Source organism: Elgaria multicarinata, chromosome 4 (assembly GCF_023053635.1).
Source record: "Elgaria multicarinata webbii isolate HBS135686 ecotype San Diego chromosome 4, rElgMul1.1.pri, whole genome shotgun sequence".
Classification (NCBI taxonomy): domain Eukaryota; kingdom Metazoa; phylum Chordata; class Lepidosauria; order Squamata; family Anguidae; genus Elgaria; species Elgaria multicarinata.
Genome location: NC_086174.1, coordinates 66600150 through 66617108, shown reverse-complemented (window position 1 = coordinate 66617108; position 16959 = coordinate 66600150). Strand labels below are relative to the sequence as shown.

The 16959-nt window shown below is 38.9% G+C and overlaps 1 protein-coding gene across 1 annotated transcript in view; it reads left to right on the top strand.

Moving 5' to 3' along the window:
• Positions 1-16959, top strand: part of PACRG (parkin coregulated) — a 280515-nt gene that overhangs the window by 142049 nt on the left and 121507 nt on the right. Inside the window, exons 3-4 of the mRNA XM_063124464.1 lie at positions 1035-1206; positions 9432-9581. Coding sequence (XP_062980534.1) covers positions 1035-1206; positions 9432-9581 — 322 coding nt within the window. The remainder of the gene's footprint in view (positions 1-1034; positions 1207-9431; positions 9582-16959) is intronic.

Sequence of the window (16959 nt, the reverse complement as noted above, 5' to 3'; positions counted from 1 at the left end):
CTTAGTTGCCTCAAACTGAAACTTCTAAATCTAGAGGGGGCATTTTCAGATGTCAAAGTTCTTTAAAATGTGCTCTGCAACATGCTAGAAAAAATTGGAAGAATGCAGCTATTCCATTTGGCTTAATTTAAAATCTAATGCAATAATTTAAATATCAAAGAAGTTCAATAACAGTAGAACATTTCTTCTCAATCTTTGCATTCCTCCATTCTAGCTGAAGGATTTGACTTGGCTTCATTGCTAAGTCAGAGTTCATTTTCTGCTGCAGAATGCTACATCGAAAATGCATCCTGACAACAGTTGCTTAATGCCTAAAACCGCTGCTGCTTGCTGCCTCTGCTGCTGTTGTTTCACTACATTTGTCAAACAATATCTTGTTCTGATAATCTCCCAGATTAAAGTGGGAGATGTATACTATTAGAGTTGTAATAGTAACGATATGAGCATATTACTAATATTCTTGATTAGATTCCTGTATTATAGTTATGAGTAATTAGGACTGTAAGGCGAAGGGCAGGGACTGTCTTTTTTGCTAAGTGTAAGCTGCTCCGAGAGCCTTTTTTGGCTGAGGAGCGGGGTATAAATATGATAAATAAATAAATAAAATAAATAAATAGTTATGAGTAATTAGGACAATTAGCAATACAAGTAACTAGTATATAAACAGCCAGTTTCTAACAACTTTAGTGTGCTGGAATACCAGTTCCATTTTCATATTTAACTTTAAAAAAGGTGACAGCCTTGTTAGATTCAACTTTATGCCTTTCCATACTGATTTGGTACCTTATACTATGGGTCCAGCATATCAAATAATATTTGAAAATAAAATGTCAAAAATTCAATTTCAAAAGATGTCGGTTCCGGTGCTCAAGAACCTAAGGAATCAATCACCTTGCTAACATTACACTTGGCATACTGGACATCTTAACGAACATTAAGTTTTGAATTGCTCAGTGAAACACTGCCATGAATCTGTTTGGTCATCTGAACATACATGATTATTTAGAATTCCCTTTTTCTGTGTGCATTTTCAGGTGGAGATTGAGAAGCTGGACTACCATCACTATTTGCCACTGTTTTTTGATGGTCTATGTGAAATGCAGTTTCCCTATGAATTTTTTGCTCGGCAAGGCATCCATGACATGTTGGAGCATGGGGGAAACAAGATCCTTCCTGTCATTCCTCAGCTCATTATCCCAATCAAAAGTAAGTGTACCTGAGTGGAAAGGTATTGTTGAAGTTATATAGTTAGCTTTTTGACATGTTGCTAATTAAACAATAAGACACGTCAGGCTTAGTATTTCTAGGAGATGATGGCAAACCTGAGTCAATTGTGAAGACCACAAGCTTTTTGCCTTCCATCACATATTTGGTGGCCTTGTCCCCAATGGGGGTTGCATATGCTGCACCCTCACAGTGTATTCAATAGCCCATGGTGGTCTGTCATGTTGTACAAACAGCCCCAGTGTAGCATTACTCTCTTCTGCGTCTTCTAAATCTTCTTTTGAATGTGGCGGTGTTAATGATGATATTACCTGATTATCTTTTCAAAGTGTTAGACTGGAGTTTCATGATTCATCTGGCACCTTTATTATCAGTTTCCACAGTCACAATCTCCATACTGAAACCATTTTCATCTTGCTTTTGTTCATCTACTTCCCTAGTTTAGTATATTGTTTCAGCCAGACTGCCGAAAGGCCTTGCCTGTTTTGAAAAACAGAAAGATTGATTGATGTCCCTTATCTCCCCACCCCTGTTCACTTAATTTAATCTTTTATTTTTGTGTGTCTGATTTGAATCCATAGCCAGCCATGTCAGAATGGCGTGTTTGTGCATGTGTAGAGTTAGTGAACTAAACATTTGCTTTCATATATTTGGGGCCTATAAATCTTATCAGTAGCACTAGCTCCCACTATCCCTAGGATCAATATCCCTGATTATTATGGTGCTTTGTTACTCCATTCTACCTGTATACAAAGAATTCTGGGACTAGTAGTTCTTGAGAGAGAATGTTACATAGGGAAGCACATACTTTCAGTCTTTCAAAGGACAACTTCTAGTTCAACTATACAAATATGCTATCTGCGTTCAAGAGAAAGGCTTGGTTCAGCAAAACATTGTTCAGAATCTTGCTTGCTCTGCTCTAACACTGCTTCTGGCAGGCTCCGGTAAATCTCCATAGATACAGGGAATAAGTTTCCATAAATAAGCTCAGGAATGATCTATAATTAACCTTTATTTTTCCCTTACAGCAATGGGGTTGGAGCCTGAGCCCTCATGGATTTCCAGGGCCATATTACAGTGTACCCTATCACCACTTCATGTTTGGGCCTTAGTATCAGGACTGAAACAAGCCTGGACTTTAAATCACCTTAAACTGTGGTTTGATACCCTGGCTTGTACCAATCCTTGAACCATAGTTTTTTAGTTTGAACATAACAGGAAACACCAATTAATTTACCAAGAAGTGTTGAATCATGGTACTATAAGAAGGGAGAAGAGAAAGGGTGGCAGTAGGAGGATGTGTGTAGCCACAAACCTTCTGCATATATGTATGTCTGAACCAGGCTTTTGGGACTCTGCTTGATTTTAATTTGTCATGTAACTGGTCATTGAAATGAGACATTTTTCATACATCCATGTAAGAGTCATTGTTTCCTGTTTCTTCAGTCCCCTGAACATATTATCCTTTCTGCGGTATTTAAGAACTTTGCCCAACATGCATCCAAGGAATTTTCCAATAAGTTAGTACTAAATAACACCCCTTTGAAATCCATCCTAAACTAGGGTGACCATATTTTGGAAACCAAGGAATTTGCCAATAAGTTAGTACTAAATAACACCCCTTTGAAATCCATCCTAAACTAGAGTGACCATATTTTGGAAATCAAAAAGGAGGACAACATGATCGACCCCCAAGGGGGCGTGTTCAGCACCAAGGGGGCGTGCCCACCCGAACATAGCCTTGGTCACATGTCTGATTTTACAGCACACATTTAATACAAATCTGTTCTACATAACATCTTAATGTTAAAATCACTGAAATAAAGAATAAGTGAGAGATTCAATGTATCTGAAATTAACTTCACTCACTCCTACTTTTGTAGGTTTTGCTGTACTTTGAAGCTTTTGCTATATTCTTTGTGTTACATTCTCCCCTTCCCTCAAATATCTTTTCTGACTGTATCTTCACTCATTGCAAGCTGCTGTTGTTGTTAACAGGGTTTGCTACTGGCCGGCCAGATGGCTGGCTTTTTTTAATTTCATTTTTTTAAAAAAGCTTGTGTATAATTGTCACAAATTTCTCTACTCTAACATTAGGGTGGGTGTTGTGGCAGTGAACACTACTTTGCCCATTCACACTTCTCACTTATATACATTAGCTTCTCAAGGCTTGTGTGTTGGAACCACTTCGCACATCCAGACTTTGAACTCCTGTCTACTTCCTGCACAAACATGCGACTTTGAGACCCTCTTCCTAATGCCCTGCGTTTCATGCCAGCACCATGGGGCTAAGTTACAATAGATGTCTCTGGGTTGTCTGTGCAGCCTCTGTTGTATCTCACTCTAAGTCATTGCAGACAAACCATAGCCTCCAGCCTCAAACAATCTCTCTCTCTCTCTCTCTCTCTCTCTCTCTCTCTCTCTCTCTCTCTCTCTCTCGCCCCCCACAAAGTCTCCCAATGGTCCAGCTAGGCTGCACACTTGTGGCTTGGGATATTGCTTATTGCAGGTTACTGCTTGGTCATGTCTGGTGACTCTTACATCATCATCATCATCATCATATCCCGCCTTTTGCCCAATACTTTAAAAACCTCTGCCACCAGCCGCCTCCACCTCCTCTCCTCCTGCACAACTTTGATGCACTCTTAAAACACTCTGCGTGGCAAGCCAGCCTCAGGGCCAAGCTACAGGTGCATCTGGGTTGCCTTCAGCCTCTCTCTGCCTTATGCCAGCCTGCCAATGTTTCCAGCCTCAAATAACCCCCATCCCCTTATCTCTCTGCCAAAGTCTCCCAATGGTCCAGCCAGACTGTGCACTTGTACCCTGTGGCCGGGGGTAGGGCAACAGCTTATAGCTTGGTTGCATCCGGTGACTTGTTTTTTAAAAAAATTCCACTGCCAGCCGCCTCTGCCTGTACCAAAACTGGACTCTGAGACACTCTTAAAAAGGCTCTGTGTGGTACAGCAGCCTCTCAGGGCTCAGCTACAGCCATCTCTGAGTTGTGTCTTCAGTCTAACTCTGTCTCTAAGAGATATGCCAGCCAGACAAAGCCACAAATCTATCTATTTTTCTCTGGTATGCACTTCAAATGTTCTGCATTGCATCCCAGCAGTGCAGTCAGAGCCTAGCTCACAAGTGTACAAAGTGAAGTGGATGGGAAGTGGTAGCGAAGCAAAGCAATGATATGTCAGGTTCCAACATTCGCAGCAACAGGGCATCCGCAAAGAAGAGAGCCTCTCTCTCAACTGGCACCTTACTGTTGGTCGTGAGAGTTTTTCTCTAAAGATGACCCTTCATCGCCCATGATGTGGAAATTGGAGAAAAAAGCCTCTGGCCCATTCTGTTTTGCCCTTTGGGGGCAAAACCTCTCCTTTCCCACATTTTGATTTGTGGATGCCTTGCCTCTGCTGAGCTCCAGGTACCCGACTGCACACCAAATCTGCAACAGGAAAGGTGCCCTGCTTGCCCAGGACTTCTTACCTAAAGACTGGAGATCCCCTTAATGCCAAGGGCTGAAACTGCTCAATGTGCAACACCCCAAAGAGGAGGTTTGACAACCTGAGTTTGAAGGATATGGTTCCAGCAGTTTTAAAAAACATTAATTTTAAAACTTTGAACTTTTAAAAAAATCCTTAAAAAAAATGGATGAACAAATCTGATTCAAACTTGGCATAGCTAAATCTCTCCTTAAGAGCTATCATGGTGCCATCTTTCAGCCCTTTATCTTTAAAAATGTCATTTTTAAAAATTAATAATTTTAAAACCTCAAACTTTTTAAAAAATCCAAAAACTCAATGGATGAACAGATCTGTTTCAAACTTGGCATAGCTAAAGTCCTTGTTAAGAGCAATCATGGTGCCAAGTTTCATCTCTTTATCTTTAAAAATGACAATTTTAAAAATAATTTTAAAACCTCAATTTTTAAAAAAAAATCCTAAAAACTCAATGGATGAACAGATCTGTTTCATATTTGGTGTGACTAAAGCCCTATGTAAGAGCTACCATGTGCCAAGTTTCATGTATTTATCTTTAAAAATGACGGAGTTATAAGCATTTTTGTTAATTTTCATTAGAACTGCTCTTTGGCTGGGGAGGATTGGGAAAATCTGGATTTCCCCTCACCCTCCCGGATTTGTCAACAAAAACCTGGACAATCCGGGCAAATCCAGTCATATGGTCACCCTATCTAAACATTCCCTTTCACCATAAAAAAAAAACCCTCTCTATATCCACAGATAGTAACTATTTCCAAAATGGCAGCCAAATGTACAGTCATTACAAAAACTGATTTCCCCCCATATTTTATGATTGGCCAATGCTCTGACCGTTTTCTTCTTGCCTCCTAACCTTACTTTTCTCTTACTAAGGCTGACTGATAAGAGGTGCCCATCACAGCCTAGCATTTTCTCAAGGCCTTCTTAAACTCACACACATAGGAAGCTTTAATTTGGCTACCACCAAGGCTGGTCTGAGAAAAGTTAGATAGACTAAGATAACTTCACTCCATCCTGAAATGTATCTGTACCAGTCTCAACTACCTAAACAACAACAACACACACACACACCCATCTGATTCTTATTGGAAGGTTATTTGAATACAGGCATTTGAGAATGAAACTAGAATCTTCTTCACATCAGTATAGTTATAGAATGGAAAGAAAGAAGAAAGGGATAACAAAGAATTGACTCAGCTTTTCTAATTAAAACTTGATAGGTCAATTAAACTACACCCAAATGCATTTTAGGCTTCATGTAACTGACTTTCATTGTTTCACATTTTGTTAGAGGCATTGTCTATCTGGCTTTTCGAAATGACTTGTAAAAGATTTTTCTTAAAAAAACATATGACAACAGCACAAGAGCAGGGAAGTAATTCCGGGGTGGGGGGGATGTATCTATGGCCTGGAGGGACTGATACATCAAGAAAGGTTAAAATATAAAGATTACAGAGTGCAAATGTTAACAGTTTGTAAATGTATTGTCTAGGGAGGTGGAGATTCTGCATTATCTTAAGTGTTTTAATAGGGTGACCATATGAAAAGGAGGACAGGACTCCTGTATCTTTAACACTTTATTGAAAAGGAAATTTCAGCAGGTGTCATTTGTATATATGGAGAACCTGGGGGAAATTCCTCTTCATCACAACAGTTAAAGCTGCAGGTGCCCTGCCCTCTTTTAAATCTGGTCATTCTAGTATAGCTCCTGCAGCTTTAACTGTTGTGATGAAGACGGAATTTCATCAGGATCCCCATATATACAAATGACACCTGCTGAAATTCCCTTTTCTATGCAACTGTTAAAGATACAGGAGCCCTGTCCTCCGTTTCATATGGTTACCCTATGTTTTAATCAAGAAAAGATGCTTTTCTAAAATTTAGATTGATCTGGGAATTTCTTGAAATCCAGCCTTCTCTGCCATTAGGGGGTTTCCAGACGAACATTATATCACACACTGAGGGCCAACTGAAGCTACTTTGCCGCTGCCCTAGATTGAAATTTTAATGTTGTCACTCCCCTACCAATCTTCTTTTCCGTGTCTGTAAGTGTGTGGTGGTGGAGGGATGGGATAGTGGTATTTCCTCCAAGATTCCCATCCCCTCTGTTGGAAGTGCTTTCCCTCCTACTGTATTCAGCTGAATGGTGCCCATTTTTGTATGCGAAAGGAGGATGCAGTAGACACTTCCCTCCATTGACTTGTTTGGAAGAAGGTGGAAAAAGAACTGCAATAAGCAAAATGTGGAGAAGGCACCCATAATTGCTACCAAACCTCAAGCCCTGTTACTCTAAGTTCTAGAATGTTTGTGCATGTATGGTTTGTGTTCATACTTGAGGAATTTCCTGTTACACCTACAATTATATTGCCCATCATACCTATTGGTTAGGGCAATCCTGTTTAGTATTAAGACCATTTCCCCATGAACCATGCTGCAGATAAAATATCAGCTACCACAGTGATTGACAATAAATAGGTCATGGGCTTCATCTGGCACCAGGTTACTTACATGCAGATGGTGGCATCTTCTTAGTTTCTTGAGAATCCCATGTTCATTTTTAAATTAAACAAACATGTTTAGTTCTCAGTTTCAGCATAAATAAGTTTGAAGTTATAATAAGAAATGCTGAAGGATCACAAACAAGGAAATAACATACATGATTGGAAACTGTTGCAGACCCAGTTTGTGATTTTTTGAAATAAGAAAAAATACTATTTTTTGTTGGAGAAGAAAATAATATGGAAATGTGAAGAAGTTAATTTGATCTGGCATTGGCTCTACTCTCTGCCTTCCATGGAAGTAAATTTATCTTCACAAAATTGTCTTCATGGGATGATGATGATAATTAAATAATAATATAACAACAACTACAACAGGTTTTAGGTATTAAATGAGAATATATATTAGAAAATACAGCCACATCCCCCAATGTAAAGATCTGTTTCTCCCAGAGAAGGTGGCATTGTTATTTTTATAGTATTTGACAACGTAGAGAAGGAGAGATTCCTCCAAGCTATCCAACAAAAAACATCAGCCCAGATTGGTTTCTGTCTCTTTACCCATTAGATGTCAAAACCATTACCAAAAAAGAAAAGTTTTAAATGATCAAGCACAGTTAGTGCCAGAAAAATATGCTAGTGAAACTTCTTTTGTTTAGTTACACACACAAATACTGAAATACAGTGAGAAAACCGTTTTTTCTTTTTTCTTTGACATACTAAAACCTGTAGTATTTATTGCTAAATATCTCTGTGAAAACAGAGAACAGTTTTGGCTGTTCCTTTCTGTTAATGTTCTCATATGGACCTAGGTGGAGAATCTTCTCACCTTCGTCTGAAAAAGCAAGTTACAAGGCAGAAATAAGAATTTTGATCAAGATAATCTACTGTTACACAACATGTTGTGCAAGCTATTCTTCAAATAATTGTGCAAGTTGTTGTACTTGGTGTTGCACAATGTAATACAGCATCATTAGACTATGTGTTGCGTGTACTAATTCTAGTTCTGAAAATCGTTGTGCAGCCGTTAGCAGAATAATGCCAATTCTTGTCATTTTTCTGCTAGTATAATATTGAATATAGGGGCCATGACTTCATAAGGTATTCTTGTTTCAAGGAGTTTGCTTGCAACGAGTCTAGCATCTACTTTTATGTTTAATACTAATTCAGGAGATAAAGGGACAGTAGTGAAAATCAGGTGTTTAATCTTGTGTAAATGGAAGTGTTTTCTGCTAGTGCAAAGCATAAACTCATAGCGTTCGTTTTTTTTAAAAAAAAAATCAAAATGTTGAGTTTCATTCTTTGCCAGTTTTCCACTTTAGAAAGCCTTGCATAGCTATGTGAGTGGGCTTAAAGAAATCTGCTATGACAATTAAAGCATTTACAGCCTGTTTCTATTCACAATACACATGCGTGAAGAAATGGTAAAGATTAAAACCTACAGTTTGTGGCATTTGATCCCAAGCTGCATAATTTTGGGGTAGGAGGCCAATGATATGAAGAATTTTGCATTCAAATTATACATTTGAAAGTATGAATAATTTTGAAATGCAAAGGAGAATGCAGCATTCCTGGCCTTTTTTAAAAATGAAATCCAAAATGAAACAGAGACAAAAGGTATTATTGAAAGAAATGGTAAAATTCAGCTGCCTGAAACTATGCAAAAATCTCTGTAGTAGTCAAGATAGAATCTTTATTTATCAGATTGTTAGTCCTTCTTGCCTACAAGCTTTTCTCTGTAAACATTTGTCTCATAGTAGGAATTCTTAATTGAAATGAATAAAATGATTGCTAAGCTAGCAGATACAAACAGGCTAATTGTTGCACTAGAATGTCTCTGTTGTCAACCTTCGGTGGGTTGCCTTTGCAGTTCCATTAGTCCCAGTGGTACTTACTGATGGCTTTCTTCTTCTTCTTCTTTTTTGGAGCCAGTCACATAGGCAGCAAGAAGGAATAATGAGCTGCCTTCTTGGGGTTACTGAGGAGTCAGCACAAATTGTGGGAACAAATAACAGTCAGACAAGGCAGTGTTTTATAACATTGGGGCTGCAATCCATCTTTGGGCTCCTTCAAAGCTGGGCTAATAAAGGCCCACTTACAGTCCCCAGCAGAGTATAGTTTAATTAAATTTGTCTATTAGAGGATTCCCCCCTCCCATATACATTCTTGAAATTAATTCTTCTGTTTTCTGCTTGTCTCTTTTCCTTTATCAAAGATGCGCTGAACCTTCGAAACCGACAGGTCATCTGCATCACACTCAAAGTCCTCCAGCACCTGGTTGTTTCAGCTGACATGGTGGGGGAAGCCTTAGTGCCCTATTATCGTCAGATTCTGCCCATTTTAAACATCTTTAAGAATAAGAATGGTGAGTGATCCTAGCAGTTCTGTGTATTGCAAGCCCTCTGGCAAAGAGGGGCTCAAGGCAAGGTTAATTAACAAAGCAGTAGAATTTACTATTGCATATAAACTTAGATACATTTGGCACTTTCTCTGTTATTCCCTAGGGATGCAGTGAAATTAACAACTTCATTTATTACTCTTTACACGTAGAGCTTATTCAACACATTACAGAAGCACTGGAGCAGTTCTATAATCTTCCAATAATTAATTTGTAAAGTTTTGTAGCAGTCTGTTAAATGCATTAATAGATTGCATTTCCCCTATTTTCAGTAGAAAAGTTAAGATCCATCTCTTGATCCTTTTCTGAACTTTACTAATTGGTAGAGTTTATTGTCATTGCTTGCCACCTTGGTAACCCAATAAAAGAGAAAAAAATTAATTGGTTCTTTCAGTTTTAAGGGCAATTCACTCTTACGGTATTTGTTGTTCTAAAATGTTTATATTTCTTGGGTGCTTCCAGACAGAGGTCGCCAAGTGCTAACAATCAGAAGGCATTGTGCAGCTCTTCTGTCTTTTCTTCCTTAATGGATTTTTTCTGATAAGAAGAAAAGACAGACGAAGCAAGGGGAAAACACAGGAGAGTTACAAATGGAAGATGTCATTGTCTGGACCCCTGTAAAAATTTGTGAATGAGGCAGTGTGATTGCACAATAAAAGCCTCATCTGGAAGCACCCTATCAAGTTATTTATACTACTCTAGCCAAGCAGATTGGTGTTGCTGATGAGCAGTTAAAAGACCTTAGTAAGGAAGTATTTTCTATTTAGTTCAAAATCCTAACATGCATCTTATTTTTAGTCTTTTAAAATGAAGACTCCTTAAAGAAGGATTATTTTTATAAACTTTGCAAACCTGTACCCACTTGGCGTTCTTTCTATGATATCAATCTTTGTTTTGTTCTGTTTTTTAAAAAAGCTAAAAACAATGTTGGGTATATTCTCTGATTGAGCTCTTCTGAAGTAATTACCTTCAAATGTTATGCTATGCTCTTTTTTTTCAGTGTACATTAACCTTAACTCGATCGTTGAGAGTCATGCTAATAAATATTATATTATTTTCAGGATGCCCATGAAATTCCTGGTGTTTTAGTAATATATTCACATGCCGTACTAAGTGGTAATTTTTTCACTCATATTGCCACACTATACAATATCTATTTGGTTCAAAAATTATTCGATGCAGTGGCACTAGTCATTATTTGGCAAGTGAAGTGTTACTGTTCAGGCAGAGAATTTTGATTCATGCTTGTCTATTACACAGTAAACAATTAAAATAATATCTGGGGATATTTTATCCAACACTGTGAATGGATAGTAGCAGGATGTGAAATGTGACATTGATGAAATGTGACAGGTTAACCTTCCTGCTGTTTAAAAATAAGTTAGGATTGTGTTTGTGATATGATTTAAGTCTATTGTGAATCATAGACCTAAATCTATGAACTCGATGGCCTTATAAGCCCCTTCCAACTGCGCTATTCTATGATTCATATGATACCGCTCCAATCTATTTTCTTCTTGAAGTTACTACAGTACCAAAATTTGGTGTATATTTTTACAAGTGACTTCCAAAATGAATTATGCACTGGCAAAAACAAAAAACAATTTTTTTTGGTGTTTGGAAGTGTTCTTGTTAAAATAATGGACCCATGTGTAGTTCATATTCTAAATGGAGTTTCATGAGGGTGCCTGAGGTAAAAAAATGTTTAAAAGAATTAGAATTCATTGTATGATTTTAAGGCAGAAGGCAGAAGACAGAATTTATGTCAGAGGAGGACCAAAGGGAATCTTCAAAACTGAGCATAAAGCACCATTGTGTGTTGTATTGTATGGATATTAGAATGAGCATAAGAAGTAGAAATTAATTTGATAAGTGTTGGACAGTTGTGCCAAGCAAATGCTTTTTGCCTAGCATAGTCAGGTAAATGAAAATGCCATTGATCTCCTTTAATAACTATTATATGCTGTCAAATGAAAGCAACCTTAATGGTTTTATATGCATTATATACCAAAGACATTTTCATGTCATCAATTTATCTTATTCAGTAGTGATCGATAATAGCTTGTGAAATGCTGTGTAGATTAAATGGTGCAGACTATTTTAAAACACCTCCCTGTCAACCTCAGCAGGATACAGAATTAAAGCCACAGATTAAACATACATTAATTTATAGTGCAATCCTATACATATCTATTCAGAAGTACTGGGTTCCATAAGACTTACTTCCAGGTAAGTTGTTATAGCATGTAGCCTTAATAATTCTGATCTGTTACATCGCAATATACTAAGAGATGAGGTGAAATACACTTTTTTGGAATAGAAGGCTATTATTGTTGGTAAATAAAATGTTGGCTGCTGATTTGAAGGATGAATGTTGAGCAATGTATGTGTCACCTGCAAACATCAGATTCATGCTTGCAGCTGTGAGGGATCTGCACATGCATTTCCTGGAATACCTATGTGACCTCACAATGTCATGTGGTCACATGGGCTTTCCAGGAAGCACTGCTGCCCTGACAGACTGAAAACAGAGGGCGTCAGTCTGCTGCGACTACGTGCATGGCTTTAAAAAATGTTTTTAAAGATCAATAAAGAGCTCGTGCTAAATACAACCCACCTCAAAGTTTCTGCAAGGTTTTCCCACACCTCCAAAATCTGTAGAAATTTTCTTCAGAATTTTGCAGGGGGCAAACAGACCTGCGAAACTGGGGAGCAATTTTCTGCCCATCTTTAGTACAAAGTAATATGACCGAATGAGGCAATGAATGCTAACCCTTTGGAGAGTTTCCTGGCACGTTTGTCTGGTTGATGTTTGGGGGAGAAGTTACTACACCATGGAGTTGAAATACTTGCTTCACATCCTAAAGTGTCTCGCAATAAAGTCTCATAATGAAGTGAATGATGTATTTAATGTATGAGAAACTAATCTTGGGCTTCGAAAGCATACTTTTCACACGTCAGCCATTCTACTAAAAGAATGCTGTACCTGATTTCTACTGCAGGTTAAAATTGTGTAGGTACAAAAGTCACTAGTCTTAAAAGAGCTGAGAGTGGTTATTCCTCAAAAGAACACTGTGGTGTAAGGAGTAAAGGAAAATTACTTCTGGGGAAAATCCTGTTATTTTTCATTGCTGGGCCCAAAACAGATGCAAGGTGTGGGTGTGCAGAGTTATCAGCTGAAGAGAGCTAAAACTGACGTCCTACGCTTTACAGTGTTCAGCAATTTAATTCTAAGAGTATGCAATCTCTCATGGAAAAGGACTTTTAGTACTTAAAAAAGGTAGGACTAGGGCACAAACTGCATTTCATATGTTCTTAAATGTCTGAAATTATGGAAGTTTTCCTGTCACGCTCAGATGGGTTTGCCTTAATTCACTTTCTTTTTGCATATAAATTGTTTTAGTTTATGTGTTCCACAGTAGTGATAACATGATGTCTCTGAAAAAGTTACAAAAGCCTGCACTACCTGTTTTAGTCATAGCTTTATTTGCAGTATAACTGTTTGCACATCTACTCAGAAGTTCATTCTAGATAAATGTGCATACAGTTGCAGCCTTCATCATTTAAGCACCTGTATTCAAAACCTTATAACATACAATCTAACACATTTGAAGAATTATAGCACTACCTATTTATTATAGCTGTATAACTTGAAATTATTCACTAATTTCTTAGATATGAATGCAGTATTAGCCTGTGTGAAATACAACTTACTCAGCAATGATTAATTTAAAGTTATTAATATTTAGCAGTTCCTTCTGATGTGTTAATAACCTCATTTGTTCAGCATCTTAAATGTCTGAAAAAGGAAATAGAAGGTTCACCAAGTTAGAAGACACACATTCTTTCAGCAAATGTGACATCAAGACTTTAAGCTCTACCCAACAGAATGATTATTGCCTAGTGACTATGGGCTCCATCACACCAGTGTTATAGCCCGCTGTCAATGTGGGTTGTGTGCAAAGGACTCAGATGACGTCATCCATGTCCTACCCTGCCCTCTCCCCGCCCCTCAGCTCTGTTTTTTGGCACGGGGAAAGTCTGGTTCTTCCAGTAAATCGAAAGGACAACACGTTATCCTCAATGTGTTTTCATCCATTGTTTTCAATCCGATGTTCTGTGGGTGTGTTTTCAAGGGGCAGCATTGAGGATGAAAGAGAGGGGTGTGCCTTTTCTCCAGTGGGTGTTTTAAATTTCCAGTTCAAATCCTTTCTTCCTGCTGCTTCCTGGCTGCTGGGCTGAATGAAAGAATGGTCTTTTGTACTTTCGTTCATTAACCTTTGCTTTATGACTTACTTTAGGCGGGTGGGGAAGTGAGAGGGGGATGCATTGGTGACATTGTAGAGGCAGGGGGGGGGGAGTGAGGGACTGAAACTGCACCTGTGATGTTGATTATCTCCTTGGGATCAGTAGAGAAAACAGTATTCCTTGAATTTGTTCTTTCTTTTTTTTTGGTGGCCTCTTACCTTGCTTGGTCAAGAACGCTGTCTTACCATACAATGGAACCTACTTCTATCTTTGGGGAGCAAACCCTTCAGGAACAGTGAATGATTGGTAGAATTGGCTTGTTGCTAGGAGAACCTCTTCCCTCTGCAGCCCCTGGCTCTATTCCTGCCAGAGGACAGGTTACGGTCAGCCTGGAAGAGCTGGCTCAGAAACTCGCATGTTTAATGAATTCAAAGAAGCACACCATAGGTCACTTAGGCACTTTGGTCTAGATAATGGGTACCACCATGGGGTTTCCAGAAAGAAAAGAACATAGATACGAGTCTAGAACTTAACCTGGAAAATTAAATTTTACGAGGGAGAAGACAAAGAACGCTTGTACAAATAAGTATTGGAAAGCAATTCTACAGGAGCTGGGGTGGAGAGAGAGAGAGAGAGGAGATGATGATGATGATGATGATGATGGATGATGATGAATGGCAGAATAAGAAAGGAAGAGGAGTGGTTTGTTACCTATACTTAAGACTGCTGAGATGAACAGTAGGACATGGAGAATCCTCACCACTAGATTAAATCCCAAAGCAAGAGAGATCAGCCATTCCCAGGCCACAGTAGGGCATCCACTGAACAGGAGAGCAAAGACTCAAACTATCTGGCATTCCCAGGCTGTAGCAGGGTTTCCACTGGGCAGGAAAGTGGGGTGAGGGGCACAAAAGATGGGCACCCAGCTGAGAACTCTAAGTGTCAGTCAAAAGAGTGGCTGCTGGCAGGACTGCTTTTGAAAGCAGACTCAGCACAGGGGTTCTACAGCAATTATACTTTTCAGGGGCAGGGTGTGAGGGGAGACCAGATGTCTACTAAAAAGGGTTTTCTGGAGGAACGAAAAGACAGAGAGGCTAAACTTACCTTCTGAATTGGGGATTGTAGACATTTGATGGATGATTTATTGATAGGTGGAAAGGTCACAATGGTGCACACTGGCCATAGCTGGGGACAGAATGTAGGCAAGCTGCAAGTCCAAAACAGTGTTCACTGTTATGCTCCTCTCCACTCTTATGACCACAAGGAGGTAGGCATTAAGGATCAGGGAAGACAGATTTCCATCAAAGAAATGTGTAACTTTGTGCCTAACCCATGCCTTACAACAACTGGACTTGCAGGTACAGCTGGGTCAGGAGTGACAAGAGACACTGTCCCTCACCAAATTGGTGCACAAAGTCACATCTAACCCAGAATACTAAGTGGACCCTGCTGGGCTCACATTCCTACTAAAGCAGGAATTACTGCTGTTAATCTTGACGGCATTACCTAGAATGACACCTTCCAGTTCATATGACTGTAAAAAGCCTTCTCCACCCTGATACCCTCCAGACGTTTTAGACTACAACTTCCAGCAATCCTGACAATTGACCATACTGTCTGGGGCTGAATGGGAACTGTAGTCCAAAACATCTGGAGGTCACAAGGTTAGGTTAAATCCTAGACTTTTTATTCAGACATACGTCACATTGAGTTCAATTGGATGTGTTCCCTACTTGATGTCTTTAGGATTACAGCCTTACAACACAATCCTATGTATGTTTATTTGGAAGTAAGTCCCATTGTGTTCAGTGGGGCTTACTCCCAGATACATATGCATAGGATGGCAGCTCCAGAGTACCTTTATGCATTTTCAGCCATTGGGTGAAATGCACTACAGTCTCTTTCACAAAGAGATGGTTCCATGTTTTAGCATTGTCTATCACCATGTTCCCCATGAGCAGATTTGTCAATAGCGGCTTTACAAATTTTCTACACTTGGCATATGATGGCATATTTCTCTTAGAACTCCTTCAGGAAAACAGGTTAAATGATTTACAAGAAGTTATGTTTATTTTCTGCGTGGTTCTTCACTTTCCATGAATGTTTGTAAACAAATATGTTACATTTTGGAGGGACATATGGTTACAAATTTGTTTCACTTCTTAAAGTAACATATTTCTATGTTAAATCTGCAGCGAAATGTTCTCTTCATTTAATGATTCAAATGGGTTGTATTTATTTGTCACACATATTTTGGATTAATGTACTAAATTAAGATTCTATTCTTGGGAGAATATTTCTGTGAAAGACAGTGCAAAATTGCTAAGCTCTGAAAAATTGATTCTGCTGTATCTGCACCTGGCTTTCAGTTTTTACAAGACAAAAACAAGAACAGAGAGTAAGTGTTGAAGAATATCAAAGGGGAAAACCATCCCATTCTCCACCTGTGCTCATTTCCACTTCTATGTGTCAACCTTTAAGCTTCCTTTTAGATTGCCATATTCACATTGAACACATGTACCTTACCCCTCATGCAATTTCAGATGCTGTTACACATGCCTAGATTAGTAGTGAATGAATCTGTTAGTTTGATCCTTCTCAGTTACTCATTTTTTTAATATGAAGATCATTTCATCCAGTTTTTGCATCAGTTTGCTGAGCACTCAGCCAGGCCAGCTCCCAGAACAGGGCCAGCTGAGCAGCACTTCATTCTTCATTCCCTAATGGGAATCTCTCAATTCCTGAAGCAATTGGAAATGAGAGGAAACACTCATTTCCAGAATGAACCACGTCAGCAAGCTCTGACCTATCCCGTTCCAGAAACGAACATTTCTGCTCATTTCTGGGGTTCCTTTTAAAAGTCCTAGTTCCTGTTGCATTCATGGGGTATTGGATCCCATGGTTACAACAGAATCAACGTAGACAGGCACAGCACCAGTACTGAGTAATCTTAACTGGAGTCATCGGGCAGTATTCAGTGGCATAGCTCAGAGCTTTGCCAACCTGGTTCATTCTTCTAATTTCCAATTGCTTCAAGAACTGAGAGATTCCCATTAGGGAATGAAGCACTGCTTGGCTGGCCCTGTTCTGGGAGCTG